The sequence below is a fragment of the Cebus imitator genome, unplaced genomic scaffold (assembly GCF_001604975.1).
Source record: "Cebus imitator isolate Cc_AM_T3 unplaced genomic scaffold, Cebus_imitator-1.0 Scaffold48, whole genome shotgun sequence".
Taxonomy (NCBI): domain Eukaryota; kingdom Metazoa; phylum Chordata; class Mammalia; order Primates; family Cebidae; genus Cebus; species Cebus imitator.
In genome coordinates, this window is record NW_016107363.1 from 1,128,120 (window position 1) to 1,150,620 (window position 22,501).

Sequence of the window (22,501 nt, forward strand, 5' to 3'; positions counted from 1 at the left end):
GAGAGATAAAATTGCACTTGGGGACTGTAAACTCAGTATTCCAAACCTCACTCAAAGCCTTGTCCTAACTCACCGAAAAAATAACTTGAAACTGAACCCAAAGTTCACTGGACTTCAGAATTTCTTTCTGACCACAGTGTGCCCAGGCCCAGTGCAGGTATTAGACAGCGAAAGCTGACCATTCAAAGAAAAAGAAAATCTCAAGGAAAAGTCCGACGGTTTCCAGATACCTGGCCTGACTTTCATTTGGAGGCATACCCTTAGCTACAGCTATTTCCCTAGAGTGTCTTTTTATCAAACAGTTTAAAACTAACCAATAATTAGACCCTGATTTCACTAGCTACGGGTAGTAAAGGCTTGTTTTACCAAATAAAGTTCTGGCTTTCTTTCCCCCCGATCTTGGCGGCTCACAAAAAATCTGACCAATTGCACTCTGGGTTACGACGATCTTTTTGTAGCATCCTCAACTTGTACCTTAACTCCCACAGAAATAAGACTAAATAGGTAAAGCATTGTCTTTAAGTTCAAAATTCGCTTTGACTGCCAACAGAAAATATCCCCTAAGCATTTGTGGAAATGTTTCATAGCTAAGAAATCCTTCCTCTATTCGTGTTTCTCCGTAAGGGTGTCAGAACTGCAGAGATCTAGGTTAAACTTCCCACCGGTTCCCAGTGCTCATCACCAAAAATGCTGCTCCTGCCTGGCCACAGAAGTATTCCGGAGACTCCAGATTACAGGAGGCCCCCAAACCAGACTTTCCAAGCACTCTGCCCTCTCCCTCCCTCCTCTCCTCAGGGAGCATCGTTACAGGCACGGGGGAAGTCGGTATCGTGGGCTGAAGTTCCCGGCCCGGGTGAAGCGCCCAGGAAACTTCCCAGGGGGTTGCACAAACTCCATCAGAGGGGCTGGACTCACCTTCCCGACAGAGCCCCATGACTTCGCGGTTTTTCCCAAACTCCTTGAAACTTTCGTCCAATTCTGTCCCTAGGAGATATACACACACAGGAGGAGGGGAGAGGCAGGTCAGTGGCTGGGAGTGTGACGCACGCTCACGCACGCACAGGGTAGGTGTGGGCACCTCCGCGTTCCGCAACCCAGCGAACGATAGCATCTCGGCCCCTCGAGGGGGCGGGTCACAGGACGGGGGCGAGGGGGAGGTGAGGTGAGGTGGAGGAAGGGGTCGTGGGGTGGGGAGTGAAGAGGGGAAGAGCGCGTGGACACTCACCGTCCTTCCCAGGAAGTTTGGAAGCCTCAACCCACAGATTCCACGACTGTCCCAGCATCACTTCAGGACTGGGCAGGGGCCTGCGCTCCCCGACCGTCGCCATTGCCGCGGCCGAGGTGGAGGCGGCGCCGGGCCTGCAGTCCTCCGGCCGTGGGCGCCGCGGCGGCGGCGGCGGCGACTGCTGCCGCTGGGGTTGCGGAGGCTGCTGCTGCTGCTGCTGCCGAGCGGCCGCGGCCGCTGCGCCGCCCGCCGCCGCCGAGCGGCGCGGCTCCCCCCTGACGTCATCCGCGGCCCGCTCCGACATTCTTTCCGCTCCTACAATGTAACAAAAAAAGGGGGAAAAGAGTCGCGCGGGGGACGCTTTTTAAGGAGGCGCCGGGGAGTTCCGGCGGCGTGCGTGGCCCGCGGACCGGGTGGGGCGCGCTGACATCGCCCCCCAGCCGCCCAACCCCCTGAACCCGCCTCCTCGCGGCCACCCCCAGCCCCGGGCGCAAAGTCCGCGGAGCGGACTAGCTTTCGCTTTCGACTCTTGCGGCCCCCGGAGGGAGGAGACTGGCGGCCCGCGGCCCGCCACCGCGGCGCTGGGTCCCCTGCTTGCCTCTGCCCAGGGGACCCGACGCGGAGGCCGGCACCGGACCGGAGGCCGGCGCCAGAGTGACCCCGCTCCAGCCCCGCGCCCCACCACAGCAGCCCGCGCTGGGAAGCCCGAGCCGCACCCCAGGTCCTCCAGCTGCCCACCCGGCGGCCGCTCGCATCCCCGGGCCCGGCCCGGCTGCCCGCTCCTTCCTTCCTTCCGTCCGCCCGTCAGTCCGAGCGGCGGCGCCCGGTCGGCTCCCTTAAGCGGAGGCGCCTCCCGCCGCCTCCTCCCACTTGCCGGTCCCTCCCTCTCAGCTCGCTCCGGCGAAGTTTGCACGTCAAGCCCCCGGAGTGGAGCCAGGGCGAAGTCGGAAATGCAAACCACCTATGGAGGAGTCGGCCGGCTGGCCCCAGGGCAGCGTGGGAGAGGCTGGTGCAGGGGGCACTTTGCCCTCGGCTTGGGGACAGCCGCGCAGTTGTCAAAAGCATGAATGGGAAGCCGCCGCCAAGCAGACGCTGGGCACGCAGGGAACCTTGGGCTGGTAACGAATTGCCGCCCAGGTGTCAGCCCAGGTGTCAGGACGAAGTAGCCCGTGCGCGCCACGCTGCCCACACGTGTGCCCCCGACCCGCAACTGGAAGTCACAATTGTGCGCCCGGGGAACTTGAACTCGTCCATCAAAGAGAGACCATGAGATCAGTGTGAGAGGGAATGGAGGAGAGTGAAACAAACCGAGAGGAGGTTTAATTCGTCTACATGTTTTAGAGGCACCAGCCCAATTTTGGGGCTTCCATTGGTCCTGGAAGTGATTTATTCACCCCCAAAATAAAAATCTGATTTTTAACTCAAGTTATTAGTGCTTCCCTCTTTCTGCTTGTCTTTTCTTGGGCAGGACGAGACACCAGGGATTAGTGGAATATAAGGAATTGCTACAAAACATGTTTAGAAAATACTGTTTTCGGTCAAATTTTGTTCGGTAAATTAAGCATTGGCCCACAAAACGTAGCACCCCTCCCCAACACACACATTTGCTTAGTGATAGGCTACAGATGGGAAAATTAAAGGCTACTTAATGACCTAGAGCATTCAAAACACTTGAAACAGTAGCAGACCACACCATTTTCAATTAAGTGTTGATATTATTACTATTATATGAAATTGATGTGAAAATTTGAAGCCTAAGACAAAAACAATGATTCTTATCAGCATGTTTCACACTGCAGTAGTATCAGCACTCCTGTAATGTGTGTCAGAGGCGCTTGTTCATAAGTGCTTTCTCCGACTAGATGGGGAGGAAGCAGAATGATTTTTTTCTTTTTTTTTTTTTTTTCCACCTCAAACATCTGGTGTGACAGAGGTGGCCAACTTCTTTGTTGGTCCAACTTGTAGAAACACAAAAAAGTTTACATACGCATAAAAATTAATAAAGAAATGTTACTGCAACCCAAATATAAGGTGGAACTAGTAGAGCGGGTTTATTTGGGGTTCACAATTTAAAGGCGCACGCGCACACACACACAAATAATACATATACATACACACCTTTTTATTTTAGAAAGATTTAAAAATAAGTCTGCAAATTTTTTTCCTGGAAAAAAGTCCAAAAAGTGAAACAATGTTTACTTCCTGTTCTTATCAAAATATCCAAAATAGTAGGAATGATTGGAAACATTTAATTTTAAAAATCATTTCCAAAGCATTAACTTCCTCCATAAGACTATCAATGAGAAAAATGCACAGGGGTAAAACATATAATTCCCTTGACAGGAATTGAGTTCCCTCCTAACTTTTAACATTAGCTTAGATGACCTTTGTGCAGATTTTCAATTCTTCATTCATTCCAAATCACTGTAATATCTGAGTAATTACATGTTAACACCCAACCTCTCTGTTCTCCTGAAGTACATAATTTATTAATTACTTGGAATTTTGAAATTCTACATTTAAGAAAAATAAAAATTTGTATTTTAATGGCATTTGAAGCTTCCATTGAAAAGAAAAGCTTGCAGCCACCAAGCCATACAGATAACAAAGAGAGCTTGCTTGTTGAGTATAGCTCTTCAGATCCCTGAAAGTGCAGAGTGAGAACAAAAATTAAGGAGAATGGCAAACATGAAGTATGGTCCTACTTCCTCAAGACATTGCTTGATTTTCCTCTTTTTCATGTGAAACGATTTCAAGATTCATTAATATGACTTGTAGCCAATGGGGATCAACATAGCAATTTAGAGTACTTCAACTTCTTTCCCAATTCCTGCATGATACCTCTTTCTTCTTCAAAGTTTTTGATTGGTTTCATAAAGAAAACACAACAGGGCTTAAAATGAAAAAAGTAAGTATCCTCTTGGCATTATGATAGTTATGAAGGGAAATTATTACTAATAGCAGCTACTAATTATTGAGTACCTCAATACTCAAAACTAATAGCTACCAATTATTGAGAAATCTCATAAATAAGCACTATAAATAAGTGTCTTATATCAAACTAAGCTCCTTTAGGAAACTTACTATCAAACTGAAGAAGATATGGGGACAAGAGACTGATGAGCAATTCGTGGTACTGCTCCATCCAACTCTCTTTTGCTGCAGCCAATTCATTTTATCCACTCTTTCTTCATCCATAAAAAAGTCCTAACTTCTAGAAATGTTCTGATATCCACGGCTGTTAGAGGTTTCCTTAAAGTTGGAATGAGTCACCAGAAAAAGTCAAAACTGCAAGCTGAGACAGTGCATTTGATATATGCATTTTGGCAACTTTAAAAAGTGTTCTTTATGAAAAGCACACTGTTTATAAGCAAGAATACAACAGAAAGCCAGTCTTACTTTTATTACCTACAGCCCCACAGTAAAGAGCTTGATGACCTCTTACCTAGATAATCCCCTTCCCATACCACCAAATATAAGAATATTTATATATAAATGTATTTATATATATATATAAATACAAGAATATAAATATATAGTGTGTGTGTGTGTGTGTGTGTGTGTGTGTGTGTGTGTCTGTGTGTGGAGATGACGAGGTCTCACTATGTTGCCCAGGCAGGTGTCAAATTCCTGAGCTCAAGCAGTCCTCCTGCCTTGGCCTCCCAAAGTGTTGGGATTACAGGCAGGAGCCACCACACCAAGCCAATACAATTTACATTCATTTAATATGTTATTTTAATATAGTACTATGCCTGTATAATATCAATCAGTGCTTCTGCCAGTGCATTTCTGAGGATGCCTTGTAACTCTATGGAACTTCACTGTCTTCACACTGAAGTAATATTCATTTTATAAGGCTTGATTAATGAGCATTCAATTTATTCAACAATTCCTGATTGCCTGCTACAGACCAGGCACTCTACTAGGCACCAGGGCAGACACAAGATAGTAATTTCACTGAGTATGTGAGAAAAGTAGGAAGAGGGGGAAACAATTCATCAGAACACTCTTGTGGAAAAAAACTGTTACCACCAACTAGATCATATATGGCTTAAGAACTGGGCTGTTAAAGGTGAAGAACTGCAAATTTTGTGCATTTCATCTCTTCCAATGATGTATTTAAAATGTGGTCTTATTTCATCATCCAAATTTAGGGATGTTCTCAGTAGATGCCAAGAGTAGTAAGTCTCTCTTTACAAACAGGATTCTTTGCACTCATAAAATGTTTTGTTCAAAGACCAAAGGTATCACAATGTACAAAAACCAAAAATCAAATAGGTTGACCTTTCCAACATTAAATCCAGTTTAATGTAAAAAGGCTAAAACTACCCAAAACATTTCTAAGATACAAGATCCTACACAACCATTTTTAATTGTAAAAAAACCACCAGTCCCAATACATTTTAATAAACTTGAAAAACAGCAACTACAGTATATTTATCTGTGTAAATTACAGGGTTTGTAACAGATTCAATGTCCATTATCAACCCCAAAGAACTGAAGTCATTTCAGTAACAGGAAACTCAGATCCACTAAATTAGGAATGTGTTGGCTTTGGTTTCTTCATATCCTCCTAAAATTGGCTGAGCCTTTGTTCAAATCCTCTCTCACTCCTCTGACCACATCTTTTCCTTTCCTTCCTTCTTCCCCAAAGAGGGCCATGGCAGTATTCTGCACAAGGGCAAGCCTTTCCTTAACTGTGCTCCCTCTAGTGAAATACCTTACGGTTTGTCATGAATATCAGCATTCCAGTAGAGGGAGAACAGTGAAAGAGTAAATTGAATTCATCAGCTCAGTGGCTGGAATTGACAGCAATCAAGTGCAAAATTAGGAATAATGATAGTTGCAAAAGTGAGGACTTAAAGACATAAATAGCTTTTTGAAAACTTAACCTGTACACATACTCATTCTACAGTAAAATGTACCACTTGCTAAATATCTCAAAGCCTTGAATTTTTTTATTGTTTTCTTAATCATATGTGTGCATGCACATATGAATTCTGTCAAAGAAACATTCACCACTAATAGTAAATTGTTTGAAAAGAGAAGAAAAATTAAAAATACACATATTAAAGGTAATAAATTATAACACAAAAGCTAATTAATAATGCCTAGCATTTCTAAGGATTTCAAACTGGCTTGTAGTTTTATGACAAACTTGATTTGAAATGTTGATTTAAAGTCCTTAGGCCGAGGAGTTTTTTTAAAAATAGAAGGTTTTAAGTTATAGAAAAGGAATGGAGGCTGGGCATGATGGACTGATGCCTGTAATCCCCGCACTTTGAAGGGCCAAGGCTCAGGAGTTAGAGATCAGTCTGGGCAACATAGTGAGGCATCATCTCTAGTAAAAATTTAATTAAAAAAAAAAAACAAAAAAAAAACAGCCAGACATGCAGCATGTGCCTATAGTCCCAGCTACTTGGAAGGCCGAGGTGGGAGGATTGCTTAAGTTTGGGAGATTGAGGCTTCAGTGAACTGAGATCATGCCACTGTGCTCTAGTCTGGATGACAGAGCAAGACCCTGTTTAAAAAAAAAAAAAAAAAAAGACAAGGAATGGAAAATTTGAACCAATATTCAGCTATAAAAGGAAGTTGACTATAGTGTTCTAGTGTACTGCCTCAGCTGCCATGAACTGCAGATTAAACAAGTTGTTACACATAATATCCTATATAGCTTTGCACTGACAGAGCTTTCACTGAAGTGGCATAAATATCACCATTTTTTGGGCTCAGCCATTAAGAGCATGGGTTCTAGGGCCTCTCCACCCAGGCTGAATCCCACTTCTACCACTATGAGCTGTGTAACTCTGGGGAAATCACTTAGCCTCTCTGTACCTGTTTCTACATCTATAAGAGTATGAGAAAAATTAAGAAATTAACAGTGCAAAAGCACACTGTGTCAGCTATTATTAAAGAAATTAACAGTGCAAAAGCACACTGTGTCAGCTATTATTATTGGCACCATGCTTGCCACATAGTAAGCGCTAATTCTAATCTATGTATGCTGTACTATCAGACCAATCTTGCTGAACTATGGCTTAGCCATGTTAGTGTTTGCTCTAACATTTTTAGGGGCTCCCCACTGAAATAAATAAAAACTTCTAGCATTCAAGGTCCTCTACAGTCTGCCTTGCCTCAACTCCACCACTTCTAAAGTGTTCAACTGCCTCCTACAGGTAAACTATGATCCAGCCCACATGACAAATTCAGAACTTCAAACATGCCCCCATCCCAACCCCATCCAAATACCAGCTTCCAAGCCTCCGCTCATATAGGTCATTCCATCTGTAACAGTTTCCCTCCCTTAGCTGAAATCCTACTGTTCAAAGTTCTTCCACAAATTCCATTTCTTTAACAAACTCTTTCCTGAGCCCTCTAAGCACATGGGAACTCATCCCCACCTTTATAACACAGGGTTTCATGGATTAGAGTTAAGAGTATATGCTCTGAAATCAAGGTGACAATGAGACATACATTTAGTCTCCCAGAGATCAACAGTTTGCATTGCCAACATAAGGGTGTTATTTGGAACCTGGAACCCACCTTCCCACCAACCACAGGATGAGTTGTAACCATGTCTCCAAACTGGTCAGCAAAATGCCTTTGGTTGGAACCCAAGGACTAACAGTGCAGGTGTGTTAGTATAAGAGGGAAGGAACAACACAGATGTTTCTTCCTCCATTCCTCAGCCAAGGTCCAGATCTAAGCAAAGTCACAGATGCAGCAAACATAGCACCCTTCATTTTCCACATTCCTTCTTTGCGCTGTGATGCAGGAGCCTATCTGGGTTTGTACTGCTTCTCAAAAGAGACTGTTCTACAAAAACTTGCATTTCCTTTCTATCTCCAAAGTAAAGCTTTCCTTTCCTTGATAGAGCTAAAGGCCTGCAAATTTAACTATTTTTCACTAATATGTGTGAATGACTGTGAATGAATACGGTTCTCTGTACTGACCTTACCCCAAATGACTTCTAGATATACTGGTCCATAAACCTTTCTTCCTAGAAACACACAATTACTAACTGCACTCTCATGGCCATTCTGATTTTAAAGGAAATCATCTATGGCTCAAGGCAAATATTTATATTCACCAATTTATTCTTTTATTTTTACCAATATTCTCTTTTGTTCAACATAAAATCTTCAAAACCTGGATACCTTAATCCTCTGTCCACTTCCTACTCTATGCCTCCATGTCTATGTTAAAGTGTTCTAATTGAAGGAACTTCAGGAGTGGAAAAGGGGAACCAAAACAAAACTGCTCCTGGTGAGAAATCTGCCTTTTCTGCCTTTCAGAGCTCGCTTCATCTCTTCAGAAAACAGGTGTTTTCAAAAAGTATGAGGATTTTTCCAAACGGTTTCTGGGACAGTGGCAGCAGAGCAGCAATCACAAGTGGGCAGTTAGTAGACTGCAATCTAACTCACCAGGTCATTCCTTTTTAAAAATGGAGCCAAATGGGTAAATTCAACTTCATCAAAATTAAACTTCTGTGTTTCAAAGGATACCATCAAGAAAATGAAAACCCCCAGAACCTACACATTTTTGCAAATCATATATCTGATAAGGGATTTGACTCTAAAACGTAGAAAGAACTCTTCCAGCTCAGTAAATTAACAACAGCAACAAAAGAAGTTCAACGTCATTAGTCATCAGGAAAATGCAAATCAAAATCAGAGATACCACCTCTCACCCACTAGGATGGCTGTAATAAACAACAATAACAACAAAAGAACAGAAAATGATGAGTGTTAGCAAGGATATGAAAAAACTGGAATCCTCATACATTGCTGGCAGGAAAAATAGTACAGCCACTGTGGAAAACAGTGGTAGTTATTCAAAAGGTTATACACAGAATTAGCATATGATCCAGCAATTCCATTTTTAGGTATATACTCAAAAGAACTGAAAGCAGAATCTCAAACAGATACTTGTACACTAATACTCATTAGCAGCATTATTCCCAAAAGCCCACGTGTCCATCAACAAATGAATAAACAAACTGTGGTATATCTATACAAAGAATATTATTGCCAGGCACAGTGGCCCATGCCTGTAATCCCAGCACTTTGGGAGGCCGGGTAGGCAGATCACGAGGTCAAGAGTTCAAGACCAGCTTGGCCAACATAGTGAAACCCCGTCTCTACTAAAAACATAAAAAAATTAGCCAAGGATGGTGGCGCGTGCCTGTAGTCCCAGCTACTCAGGAGGCTGAAGCAGGAGAATTACTTGAACCCAGGAGGTAGAGGTTGATGTAAGCCAAGATCATGCCACTGCACTCCAGCCTGGGCAACAGAACAAGGCTCTATCCCCTCCATCAAAAAAAAAAAAAAAAAATTTATTCACCTATAAAATGAATGAAGCACTGATACATCATGCTCCAACATGAATGAATCTTGAAAACATTATGCTAAATGAAAGAAGACAAATAGGTCACACATTATATGATTTCATTTAGGTGAATTATCCAGAATAGGCAAATATGTAGAGAGAGGGAGCAGATTAGTGGTTTCCAGGAGCTGAAGGAAGAGAAGCTGGAGGACTGCTTAGGAATGGGATGGGGTCTCCTTTGTGGGTGCTAAAAATGTTTTTGACCCAGATAGAAGAAACAGTTATACAATACTGTAAATACACTAAAAACCATTAACTGTACAGTTTAAAGGAGTATATTTATGGCATTTGAATTACATCTCAATAAAGCTAATTTTTAAGCCAATATTAAAACTTGAAAAATTTCACAAAAAATTCCACATTGACTTTTCTTGAAAAAAAAAAAGAAAAACCCTAAGTAAAACCTGACACCACCAACCACAGCATTCCTCATGGGAACTGTGAGTTGGAGATGAAGCTGGTCCTGGAACCCATCTCTGCCACCACCTAACTCTGGATGTTGGCAGGATAATTTTTTCATCTGTACCTCAGTTAGCTTGTCTGCAAAAGGAAGGTAACAATAATATCTACGTCATCAACTTATGAAGATTCAATAAATTAATATGTTCAGAATAGTGCCTGGCACATATTAAGTGCTTAGTATATGTTAGCTACTCTTACATTTTACAACAACTCATCCTCTAACAGAGGTATGTGGCCTTTACTTTTCTACTTTTTGTTTGTTTTTACAAATAAAATAGCATATAATATAATGGTCCAAAAGAAAGAAGTACAAAGACAGCCAAAATAAACATTTCTTAAAGAAACATGCAAAATAATATGAATAATATGTGCTTATTTTTGTAAAAAATTCACAATGATAATGATAATGATGATGCTAAGTCTATGCAAAAAACCATCTAGATTACTCTGGATTTACCATATAAGAAGCAAGGAGTAAAAGAATTACTGGTGCTTTAATTCTTTAAACTTAAAGGAACTTTTTATTAACATACATATTTATATAATGTTTTGATTTTTTTATCAACACAGTTTTATAGTCAGGATGATTATTTTAAAAGATGAATGTCCTTTTATAAGGATTTTTTTAGAAGAAGAAACTCTAAACTAATATTGAAACTTTCGTGACATTGTCACAAAAGCCTTATTAGGTGAGTAGCAAGGCCACAGACTGATAAAACTACAGGCCACTTCCTTTGCTTGAAACCCAATCCTCAGCTGGGATTCCCAGATCACCAACCTCTCTTGAGTTTTCGTCTTCCTCATGGAGTATATGGTGCTATATTTACAGCTGCTAAACTCCTTGGCCAGTCAATATCTTTCAATATCTAGCCAAACCTTTTCCCACACTTAGCATCCACCATTCCCCCTTACGAAGACTCCACCCTAGCTAAACCAGCTTCTCACATCCAAGACATAAAGTACACATTCCTGAAAGTCTTTCTAAATGCTGTATTTTTTAATACAATTCACATAACATAAAATTCACCATTTTCTTTTTTTTTTAATTAATTCTTTTTTTTTTTTTTTTTTTAANTTCACCATGTTGGTCAGGCTGGTCTTGAACTCCCGACCTCAGGTGATCCACCCACCTTAGCCTCCAAAGTGCTTGGATTACAGGCGTGAGCCACCACGCCCGGCCAATTCATCATTTTCATCATTTTATTACTATTTATTTATTTTGAGACATGGTCTCACTCTGTTGCCCAGGCTCAAGTACAATCCAGCTGGTGCAATGATGGCTCACTACAGCCTCAACCTCCAAGACTCGAGTGATCTTCCCACTTCAGCTCCCAAGTAGATGAGACAGACTACAGGTGCATGTCACCACACCTAGCTAATTTTTTTACTTTCTTGTAGAGATGGGGTTTCAAATGTTGCCCAGGCTGGTCTCAAACTCCTGGACTCAAGTAACTGTCCTGCTTTGGCCTCCCAAAGTGCTGGGTTTACAGGTTTGAGCCACTGAACCAGGCCTTTAACCATTTTAAAGTGTACAATTTAATGACATTTAATAGATTCACAATGTAGTACACCCAACATCACTATATAGTTCCAGAACATTTTCATCACTCCAAAAAGAAACCCTGCACTCATTAAGTAGTTACTGCCCACATTCCCTCCCCAACCCCCGAAAACGACATCTGCTTTCTGTCTCTATGGATGTGCCTATTCTGAATATTTCATATAAATGGAACCACATAATACGTGGTCTTTTATGTTTTGTTTCCTTCATTTAACAAAATGTTTTCAAGCTTTATCCATGCTGAAGCATGTTATCAATACTTCTTTCTTTTTACGGCTAAGTAATATTCCACTGTGTAATATACACACACACAATGGAATACTATTCAATCTTTAAAAAGAAGGAAATCCAGCCAGATGTGGTAGCTCACAACTGTAATCCTAGCACACTGGAAGGCCAAGGTGGGAGGAACACTTGAGCCGAGGGTTCAGGAGTTCCAAACTAGCCTAGGCCAGAGACCCCTGTCTCTATTTTTTTTTTTTTTTAAAGGGAACTCTTGTCATTTGCAGCAATATAGATGAACTTGGAGGATATTATGTTAAGTGAAATAAGGCAGGCCCAGAAAGACAAACAATCTCACTTATATGTGGAATCTTAAAAAGTTGAATTCATAGAAGTAGAGAATAGAATGGTGGTTACCAGTGGATAGAGGTGAGGGGTTTAGGGAAAGTTAGTCAAAAGGCACAAAATTTCAGTTAGGAAGAAGGAGTTCAAGAACTCAACTGCAAAACATGCTTACTTAGTTAATAACAATGTACAACATTCTTGCAAATTACAAAGAGACTAAATAAGTGCTCTCACAATAAAAAATGATAAGCATGAAAAGTAATGCCTATGTTAATTAGCTTGATTTAAGCCACTGCACAATGAATACCTATTTCAAAAGAATATACTGTACATGATAAACATATCCAATTTTTACTTAAGACAAAATAAGTGTCAATTCAATGGCAGTGATATTTGTCCTTTTGATATACTAATTTATCCCCAGTGCCCAGTAGAGAACATAGCACATAGGTTGGCATCCAATAAATCTTTGTTGAACGAACAGATAATGGGCCTACAATCTGTTAATGCTGAGAAGGGGTTGCCACATTGGATGGATCATGGACTGGATGTTCTCACAGTTCCACCTAGCTTACTTTATTCCCCTCCCTGGTCTCTCTGGCCTCTACAGACTTTTGAATTTGTGACTCCTCTTCTTTCTCTGCCTCTTGGTCATTTACTTCCTGGCATCATAATAATCTTTTCATTGGTATAATATTCAAGAAAGCACAAGTCATCACTGTATTCCATGTAAATCACCTCCTAGTCTTTTCCTCCCAGGGACGATCTTCATGCACACAGTGGAAACTCCATAAACTAGGCACTAAAGAGCTCCTCTGGCATTCTGCCAAACATGTTTCCTTCTAACTTCTCCCAATACCACTCCATTGTTTGTGACTGGACACCATAGAGGAAAGCCTGTTTCTCTCTTCTCTGGCACCTTGCAGACATGACACAATGAGCAACATCCAATGCAATGACTTCAATGATCACTGAAAGGTATCCCTGCATTACGGCCCTTCAGCTTTAGTCCAGAAAATTTTAAGGGACTGTTTATAAGGTGAAGACTTCATAGCTTCCCAAACCATACAAAAACACACTTTGTGAAGCTGTTTCAGATTGATATTGCTAAAAATGTTATCTTTCACATGTTGTCTGAAATGCTACCATTTTTGCTACAGTTGCCTAAAACCTGATTGTGGCATAACATTTATTGCCTAAGTATGTAAGATGATTGATTCCAGGAGCAGAAACTCCTTTGGTCTTGTTTCAATTCTGTTCTGTTTTATTCTTTAATAATTCATCTTAAACTGCACCTTAACTTATAAGCTATCTCATTCCTTTCAGAAGTAAGAAGATAATTTTTTTTTTTATTTGCTTCTTTTTAAAGATAAGGTCTTGCTGTTGCTCAGGCTGGTGTGTAGCAGCAGCGGCACCATCAGTAACTGCCACCTCAAGCTCTTGAGCTCAAACGATCCTCCCACTGCAGCCTCCTGAGTAGCTGGCATGCACCAACATGCTTGGCTAAGTTTTAAAATTTTTTTGTAGAGATGGGGATGTAGCTATATTGGCCAGGCTGGTCTCAAACTCCAGAGCTCAAGCAATCCTTCCACCTCAGCCTCCCAAAGTCCTGGGATCACAGGCATGAGCCACTATATTCAGCCTTTTTTTTTTTTTTTTTTAAATCAAATTTCCTCCAGGAATTTCCTGCTTCATATCATCTGAAACTTCATCACTACCCTCCCCAAACAATAAATGTACAATGGTGCACATCCAGTGAGAAACTTCATTCACGTGCCAAACATTGGAGGCTCATGCCTATAATCCCAGCACTTTGGGACGCCAAGGCGGATGGATCACTTGAAGTTAAGAGTTCGAGATCAGCCTGTCTAACATGGAGAAACCCCATCTCTACTAAAAATTCAAAAATTAGCCAGGTGTAATGGTGTGCACATGTAGTCCCAGCTACTCAGGAGGCTGAGATACAAGAATCACGTGAACCTAGGAGATGGAGGTTGCAGTGAGCCGAGATCACGCCACTGCACTCCAGCCTGGGTGACAGAGTGAGACTCTGTCTAAAAAAAAAAAAAAAAAACTCCATTAATGATGGCTGCTATTTTTGTAATGATCAGAGACTGCTCATTACCACAGAGCTGTCTGGCAGCCTGGGCAAAGGCACTGGGCCCAGAAGGTGTCCCTGAAAAACACTTGACTGTTTTACAATCTTGCTTAGGGTCTCCCCTGCCCTAAGCAGCTGTGTCTACATTACAAGGAAAGACAAGAAAACAGGAGCTGGGAGAATGGTGCTGGAAAGAAACAAGAGTACACTTTTGGATCACTTCCCAGAAAAAAGTGGGTATAGACTGGAAGAGGAAGGTTCTGTATCTAAAGTCGTCCTGTAATTTTAACAAATTTGGAGGGGTTGTTATCTAGCAGTTTTTGTGCTGAGAAACAAACACATAATAATATCATACTCCTAAATTCATTGTCATTTTATTTTTCTAAGATCATATTCAGGGTTACATTTAAGATCTTACTCAGATGCCTTAAAATTAAAAAACTATCATCCTGTGGTAAAACTCAAACTCTATTATAACTGGAAGCACTGTATTTATTCAGCTGCGCTTGTTATATCAGAACAGCCCGTTACCTTTTCTTTGGAGGGTAGGCCAAAAATCCTTATCGATTTAACAATGTATCTTCATCTGCTGCAATTGTGAAAGCTCGTTCTTCTTAATTCTGTTCAGATCTAAAAAAACAGAAAAAAGGCAAATGAATAAAACAGTGGATAAAGCTAATCAGAAACATACAATCTCATTGGTTGCCAGATATTCTAAAATTATTATATACCCTTTGTGATGTCAAACTGTTAAATTACAAGACATTTTACCAATTTTATAACAAATGCAATTTGTTGTTTTTTTTTTTTAACAATGAACTTAATTGGCTATATTTACAATAAACTAAGAACAAATGACTATTCAATAGGTACACAGAGTTAGCCTCCTGGGGCCTAAAATCACTGTATGTAATTTGCCACTAATGAGTTTCCACTTAATTTTTAAAATGGTGATTCAGAAAGTCTGCTCTTATAAAACCTGTCAAATCACAGATTTTAAAAATACACATTGAGTAAGATTGCTATTTGGATAGCTCACGCTGTCCTTATCTCAGACGCTGTCCTTATCTCAGCAGTTTATAAAAGCAATTTTTAATACTTTAACAGGAAACAAAAATTCAATTAAACCATCTTCCTAAAAAGCACAAGGAAACTATGTGCTCCATTATCTTCACAGTTGTATACATATGTATTTCAAGTAAAATGTAGCTACTTTTTAATTAATTTGTGGAGGGGCAAATGAGTTAAGGAGTCAAGGAATTACAGAAACCAAAGTTAGAAAATAAGCTGGTCTTCAAATCTGACATGCAGCAGAAGAGAAAAAGCAGCAAATACGGGCAATGACACAGCTATGGGGCAGATGTTGTCAAGGTACAAAGCGCAAGACAGGCTGAGTTCATATGAAAAATTCACTGCTCATATATTTCTCTCCCTATAATCCTCACTGGCTATACAGCAAGATGTGGAGGAGATAACATTGCTTTGCTTAACTTTTACTTATTTTCATGTACTCTAAGATAGTAACCCAAATATTTCTATGGCCTGAGATCCTAAGATACTAATAAAGCATCTCTGAAAATCAGTGGCTAAAATTCTATGCCATGTTTTGAACATTTATTCATACTTTATTAGGTCATATTGCTTCCCTCTCACTTTTTAAAAGTGTCCATTTTATTTACTCAAAATGCTATTCAGTAATGCTTAAAATAATTCCTACAATCTTTATAAACCAGATGTTTCCTTCAGATTTCTAATTCTTTCCCAGTCTCTTTCCTTTTTAAAATTTCTGATTTCCATTTAGTGCTCCTTTTCTGCCTTATTTCCAATAAAAGCTGTTTTCTTGTTTAACATGTCTGTCCTGAGCCAAAATCCATTTCTTTGAATCCTAAATACTTTATAGGTAGGCAAAAATCACTCAACGCTAATTACAGATTGCCATGATAGACACAGTCAATAAAGATGTTATATATTCACCACCCTGATGGTGACTCCTTCAGAATAGACAGAAGGTGAAGGCGGAACACCACCAGCATCAGATTAGACTCTGTACTTGATCTTATTTCACCAGGTCAAGCCATTTTTCAATTTTCCATCTGGACACTGCTGCTTTTTCTCCAAAGTATCCAAGGAAGTCATCAGATTCAGAGTACTATGAAATCTCTTTCAGGATAGTTTGGTTTTAAAAGAATTCATCACTTACTCCATACCGTAAAAATGCTTTATAGGAAATCTGATTCTTAGAGAAAAATGATAGTTGTAGTTACTGAAAATCAGCATTTAAAAACAGTATCTTCTCTACTTAGAATAGGGGTCAAGAACCTTTTTTTAGTAGGGGGAAAAATATATTATACACTTGCATGTATTCTCTCATTTGATCTGCCAATAACCCTGTGTTCAAAAGAGTTGTTACTATGAGCTTCATTTTACTACTGAGGAAACAGACTGAGAAAGGTCATAATTTGCTCAAGATTACCTAGCAAACAAGTGGTGTAAAACTGTAACCAGAATCCAGGCCTTTGGTGATATTTAGTTCCCTTTTCAGTACACCAAACTGCCTAAATGGCAACTTAATTTTGTTTTGCAAAGACAAACTGTTAAAAAGAAATAATTTTAAATAGACTGAGAACATTTTCTTAGAATCATTATAGTTGATACCTTTTATTCATCCAAGAACTAGGTAATAAGAATTCAATAAATATACTTTTAAAAAATATTTCTTTAAATGATGGTCAGTTAGCAATGGGAGAGAAGGAAAAAAGACATAACATGAAACATAAATTTATTTACTCTTTTTTGTTTTAAAGGGGAGGGAGGAGATTATAGAAGACATCTCTCTCCTAGAGGAGCTTCCTAGCCTATATTGACCCTTTTTTCTAAGGACTATGTAATTCTTAACCTCATGCCAAGTCATACTTGTGCTACGGTGCTACAAACTACTTACTCCCATCTTGGTCAAAGCTGTACACACAACACAAACTGAGACATTCAATGTTTTCTTCTTAGAACAGGAAAGTGAGATGAAGAGGGTCTAGTTTGGTACAGGCTGCAAGCTACCTATCAGTGCTCTCTCAGTCTATAGGAAAAAGACAGCAAAGAGAGAATGAAAGAATGAATATGCTACTCAAGAGTGAATCTAACCCGAGGCCATTTACCTCCCATTTCTCCCAGGAGAAAAAACAAGAGAGAGATGGAGAGAGAGAGAGAGGTAAAGAAAGAAACAGTCTCTTCTTAGAAGTGTTCTTGGGCTTTCTTCTTACTGCCATATCCCCTGAGTGGCCCAGAGCACTTCCTTCCCTAGGTTCCCTAGGGTTCTAAGAATCCCCTGGCATCTAGGGTAAATGGCCCTCCTTTTTATGAGCTTAATTTTTCTGAACTGAAATGTGATTACTGTAACAAAAAATGATCTTGTCCAAGATAGTAAAAACGTATTTTAAAAGTAAAGCTATCATCAGAATGTGTTATAAAAGAATATACTGCAGAAACCTCAAGGGTTCAAAGACATCCCTTCATTCATTTTAAACAGAGAAAATCCTACACTGCAACATGGGCAGTGTTATATTGGCTTTTACAGGGAAAATGGCTTATTTTCTAAGAGTAACATTTCTGTGTTCTTTTAAGATTCAGACCTTGCTGCAATTTAAGGCATAATCTGAATCACCTCTTGTTATGTCATCCAGTTTGTCAAAATTAAGTATAAACCTACTGATCACAATAAAGGAAGGCAAAAAGGCTAAACCAAGTCAGTCTGGTTTCTAATAGTATAAACTTATTTTTCTCTCTTAAAACTTCTTAACTTCTAGGCAAAGTCACCAACCTCTAATGTGAGACTGGCACCCTAGGTTCTCGGAGAGGGCATAAGAGGAAAGAAAAGGGGCTAGAAAAATGAGTCCTACAAGGAAAACACAAGGAGCTGTGATCTTATAAATTAGAGCTGGAAAAACAAAACAAAACAAACAAAAAACAACCTGAAACCCTGAAGGCTGACTCCAATCTCTCCATACTAGATAAGAAAAGACTGAAAACCAAGAGAGGTTTATCTCGGCTGGTTTATTTATTCAATAAAAACATGTTGAGGCTGGGGCACAATGGCTCACACCTGTAATCCCAGTGCTTTGGGAGGCCAAAGCAGGAGGATTGCTTAAGTCCAGGAGTTCAAGACCAGCTTGAGCAACAGCGAGATCTTGTCTCTACAGAAATTTTTTTAAAACTAGCCAGGCATGGTGGTGCATGCCTGTAATACCAGTTCCTCAGGAGGCTTAGACAGGAGGATCACTTGAGCTTGGGAAGCTGAGACTGCAGTGAACCATGATTACACCACTGTACTACAGCCAGGGGCAATGGAATGAGACTCTGCCTCAAAAACAAAACAAAACACATTGAAAATGTGCTCCATACCAAGTATTGTGTCTGGCACTAGAATTGGCAGTGTTATTCAACTGAGCCATCTAACTCCTAGGTTGTGCATTTTTCTCTCCATCCTGATACTTGCTGCAAATGGAAAAGTCCACAGGCCTAAAATAGCCCACTTTTTGTTTTCCATGGTGATCTTGGGGAGAAAAAAATGACTTTGTTACTAACATTTAAAAGGTAGGAAGATTCATATAAAATTGCAAACTCTTGGTTTCTCTGGGAAAATCTAAAAACCTGGCGACAGGGGCTAACCTTCCTGAAGGTGGATAACTGAATGATGCTGTGTTAGGAGCTGCCCTTTGTCGCTGGGCATGTAATTTCCAAAAGTACCCAGCTGGCTGCATCACTTTTTTTCCTTTCAGACCTGACTCCTGTAGGTAGCCATGCTTGTGCCCCAGAGCTATATTGTCTTCCTAAATCTTTTCTCTCAAATGAAAAACCACCACCAAAGCCCAAATTTTTTAAGCAGGTTACAAATATGTTTAAAGCAAGTTATATGTCAACTGCAGGCACATTCTCCAGAAATACAAATTAACATGGTTTCTAGTTTACTCCCTCCCTTTGGACCCCAGTTCTACCTTGCTTTCATTCTCACAGGCTTTCTCCTTGGTAAAGCAAATTTAAGAATGAAACTCTATATACAATCTTTTTTTCGAAGGTGCTACTGGGTATTCCCCTCTTCAAAGGTTAGAGGGTTTTTCTACCTACTGAGCTACAGCCACTGCTCAGTTACTACACTGAACATCAAGTCAATGTGAAAACACATGAGTGGAGAGGGAGCTAGGACCAATTATGAGAAAGGACTCCAGTAACTCTTGCCTGGGTTTGTGTACATTTCAGTCACTGCAGTCAGTCCTAGGGCTTTCCCACCACTTCATGGAACCCCTCACAGGGAGTCTTATTTCTAAAGGAGCCTCCATTTTCTAACAGCTTCTGTAAGTACATACCGGCACAATGTTTAGTCCCTCTCCTCTCTCCAAATATGTTCAATATAGTCATCCTTCACTCTTGCCATTTCAGGATGCACAGTTCTCCCATCTTGAGCCCACGTCTCCCAGGCTTCACTGAGGTTAACCAGGTTCCCTCTCATTTTAGCAAAGAAAGGTCAGCAAGGATTTTTTTTTGGTCCATTATTTCTGACTATAGGGCACCATTTCACCATTAGCCCAAAAGAAAATTAAAATACAAATTTCCAGTAGTTCCATAATTTGTCATTGTGCAACACCTTAATCAAATCGATTTGAAAGTCAATTTACAAGAGCAAATGACAATAGTAGTAGTAGCTAACATTTACTGAACACTTATAGCATGTGCCCAGTAACAAAAAGTAAGCCTTTTATATGCATCATCTCACTTAGTCCTCCCATCATAACACAGAAACTTTCTGTGCTCCTTTAACAGAAAACTGAGGCTTGTGAGATGACACCAATAAAGGCTGAGGTGGTGGCATATTCGAGCTGAGCTTAAAACCGTTCCCTCCACTGCCATACGCCACAATTCCTACCTGTTTCTCCAAACCTGCTGTTCATACCTCCTTGAACCCCTTTCTTAACTTTCCAGGTAACTCCCATCCAGCCTTCAAAACCTAGCTCAGATGAAACTTCATCAGGTCATCATGCCTACTGCCCTAGGTGGGCTTCCTGGAGGCTGGGTCCACAACATTTCATTCTTGTATCCCCAAGGCCAAATGCTGTTAAGTGTTAATAAATGTCTAATGAATTAAACTGGATAAAATGGAACCATAGGTTCTGACAGCTACCTAGCCACTCAGGTTAATATGTGCCAGGATTGGGATGCTATTGCCTTGCTAAGAACTTGCAATTAGGCCAGTGGAATAAACAGCTGTTCTGGCATTTACCTTTACTCTTCCCAAACTCGCCTATAGACATCAATGTGCTGAGGAAGGGAAAAGGAGGAGTAAGAAGTAAATAAAAGTCCGGGTAGGAGTTGCTGTGTGTGTGTATGTGTGCGTGCGTGCATGCGTGCGTGTGTGTGTGTGTCTGTGGTGGAGGTAGGCGTATCTTTAAAGTTGACTGGGAGGAGGAAAGCCTGGGGAACAAAGAGAGTTTGTCCCCCAACAGTCTACCAGGGGAACATTATTACTGGCCTGGGGTTACAAAATTCTAAAATTCATATAAATGTCCTCAGTTAAGTCATTCTTTGCTAATCTAGCATGGTCCCTTAGGATAGATGTTAAATAAACGAACAGCTAGCATGCATTTTACTCTGAGGCCATACTTACTAATACTACCCATAAGAACAATTTTTGCTGAGTGCTTAACTTGGATCAGACCCTCTGCTAAACTCTGTATGTGCACTGTCTTGTTTAATCTTCACCACAGTCCTACGAAAAATACTGTAAGTGAAGAAATGCAGGTCTGTAATCGATAAATGGCTTGCCAAAGGCAAGCCATTAGCCAGGCATGGTGGTACACGCCCATAGTCCCAGCTACTCAGTAGGCAGAGGCAAGAGAATTGCTTGAACCCGGGAAGCGGAGGTTGTAGTCAGCCCAGATCATGCCACTGCACACCAGCCTGGGCGACAGAGCAAGACTCTGTCTCAAAAAAATAAGAAAATAAAATAAAAATAAAAATAAGTAAAAAAGAAATGTTAGGTGCCACAGTTCTAGGCTAGGCCCACACAAAGCTCTCTGGCTTGAGCCTGAGTCTCTCCTACCCTCTGCTGGTCTAATGGAAAGGGCTCCAAGCATGTACAGGAGGGCAGAGCCACACAATTTCACTCCTGAATGACTGGGGGAATCAAGAGTCTCCTTACCAACACACTCTGAGCTTAAACAAGAAATAAACATATACTGTGTTAAGACACTGGGGTTTTGGGTCATTATAGCAGTCAGTCTACCCTTATAAAGCATTCTTTTTATCATCATAATTTTCATTACCACAGCAACAGCTGTAATTTACAGAAGGTATACTAAGTAGCAGACATTATACTAAGTGTTTTATATATATCATTTTATTCACTTCTATGAGGTAGCAAAATCATTGGTGATAAAATCAAGGGTCAGAGATCAGTAATCATTTCCTCTTCTGAATATTAAAGCATTTACCATCTGAAAGATTTATTTCATGATTAATTATGTAATGCCTTGTTATACATGTTGCATTGACAGGTTAAGCAGTTTAAGTCCTGCAGATAGTTGATGTTTTCTTTAACTCAACAGTTGTTTCTCTTATTCGGATAAACAGCTAAGAGGAGACGGGGGTAGGTCTTACATTTCTAAATTCTGTATCATTTCACACATTTTCTCATGAATATACAAATTAATAGATATAACTGTATTATTTAAGCCATTTCTCAGAGGCATATGTGCACTATGTCTCACTCTTTCTCTACAGTGTTTTGGTCAACAAACCCCTTGGGTAAATCTGACCAAGAAAATTGGCTTGCTACAAAGAGTTGCTTAGGATGCTTGATTTCAGATCTGTAACTGAATGAGAATCATTAATGCAAATTTTCAATACTGCAATTACATGCATGAATGTACCTAAACACTTAGCAAAGTGGCGGGCACATAGCTGATGGTCAATAAATGATTGTTTCCCTTCTCCTCTATCCCAATAGCTACTTTAAGTACAATCATATGCTGCTTAAAGAAAATAAATGTGATCAAGGGAAAAATGTTAAGCTGGTAAGTAGAGGATGATTTTAATTACAAGGAATATTTTCCCAACTGGGAGGAAGACTGTCTAAAACTTTAGGAGCCAGGGCCAAACAAAAATCAATTGCTAGTTACAAGATTATCCTATTCATAAAAATCTGTCCTGACAC

At 40.5% G+C, this 22,501-nt stretch overlaps 1 protein-coding gene across 9 annotated transcripts in view; it reads right to left on the reverse strand.

Moving 5' to 3' along the window:
- ATXN7 (ataxin 7) overlaps window positions 1-22,501 on the reverse strand; it is a 136,331-nt gene that overhangs the window by 87,702 nt on the left and 26,128 nt on the right. For 3 of the 9 annotated variants that reach the window (XM_037738031.1, XM_037738032.1, XM_017527352.2), the window contains exons 2-4: window positions 14,833-14,931; window positions 1,226-1,540; window positions 916-984 (exon numbers count right to left, since the gene is read on the reverse strand). In XM_037738031.1, the coding sequence (XP_037593959.1) occupies window positions 916-984; window positions 1,226-1,529 (373 nt within the window). In that variant the 5' untranslated portion in view covers window positions 1,530-1,540; window positions 14,833-14,931. Of the gene's footprint in view, window positions 1-915; window positions 985-1,225; window positions 1,541-1,941; window positions 2,065-14,832; window positions 18,339-22,501 lie in introns of those variants that run through there. The other 6 variants (XM_037738035.1, XM_037738030.1, XM_037738036.1 and 3 more) reach the window with 6 other exon arrangements.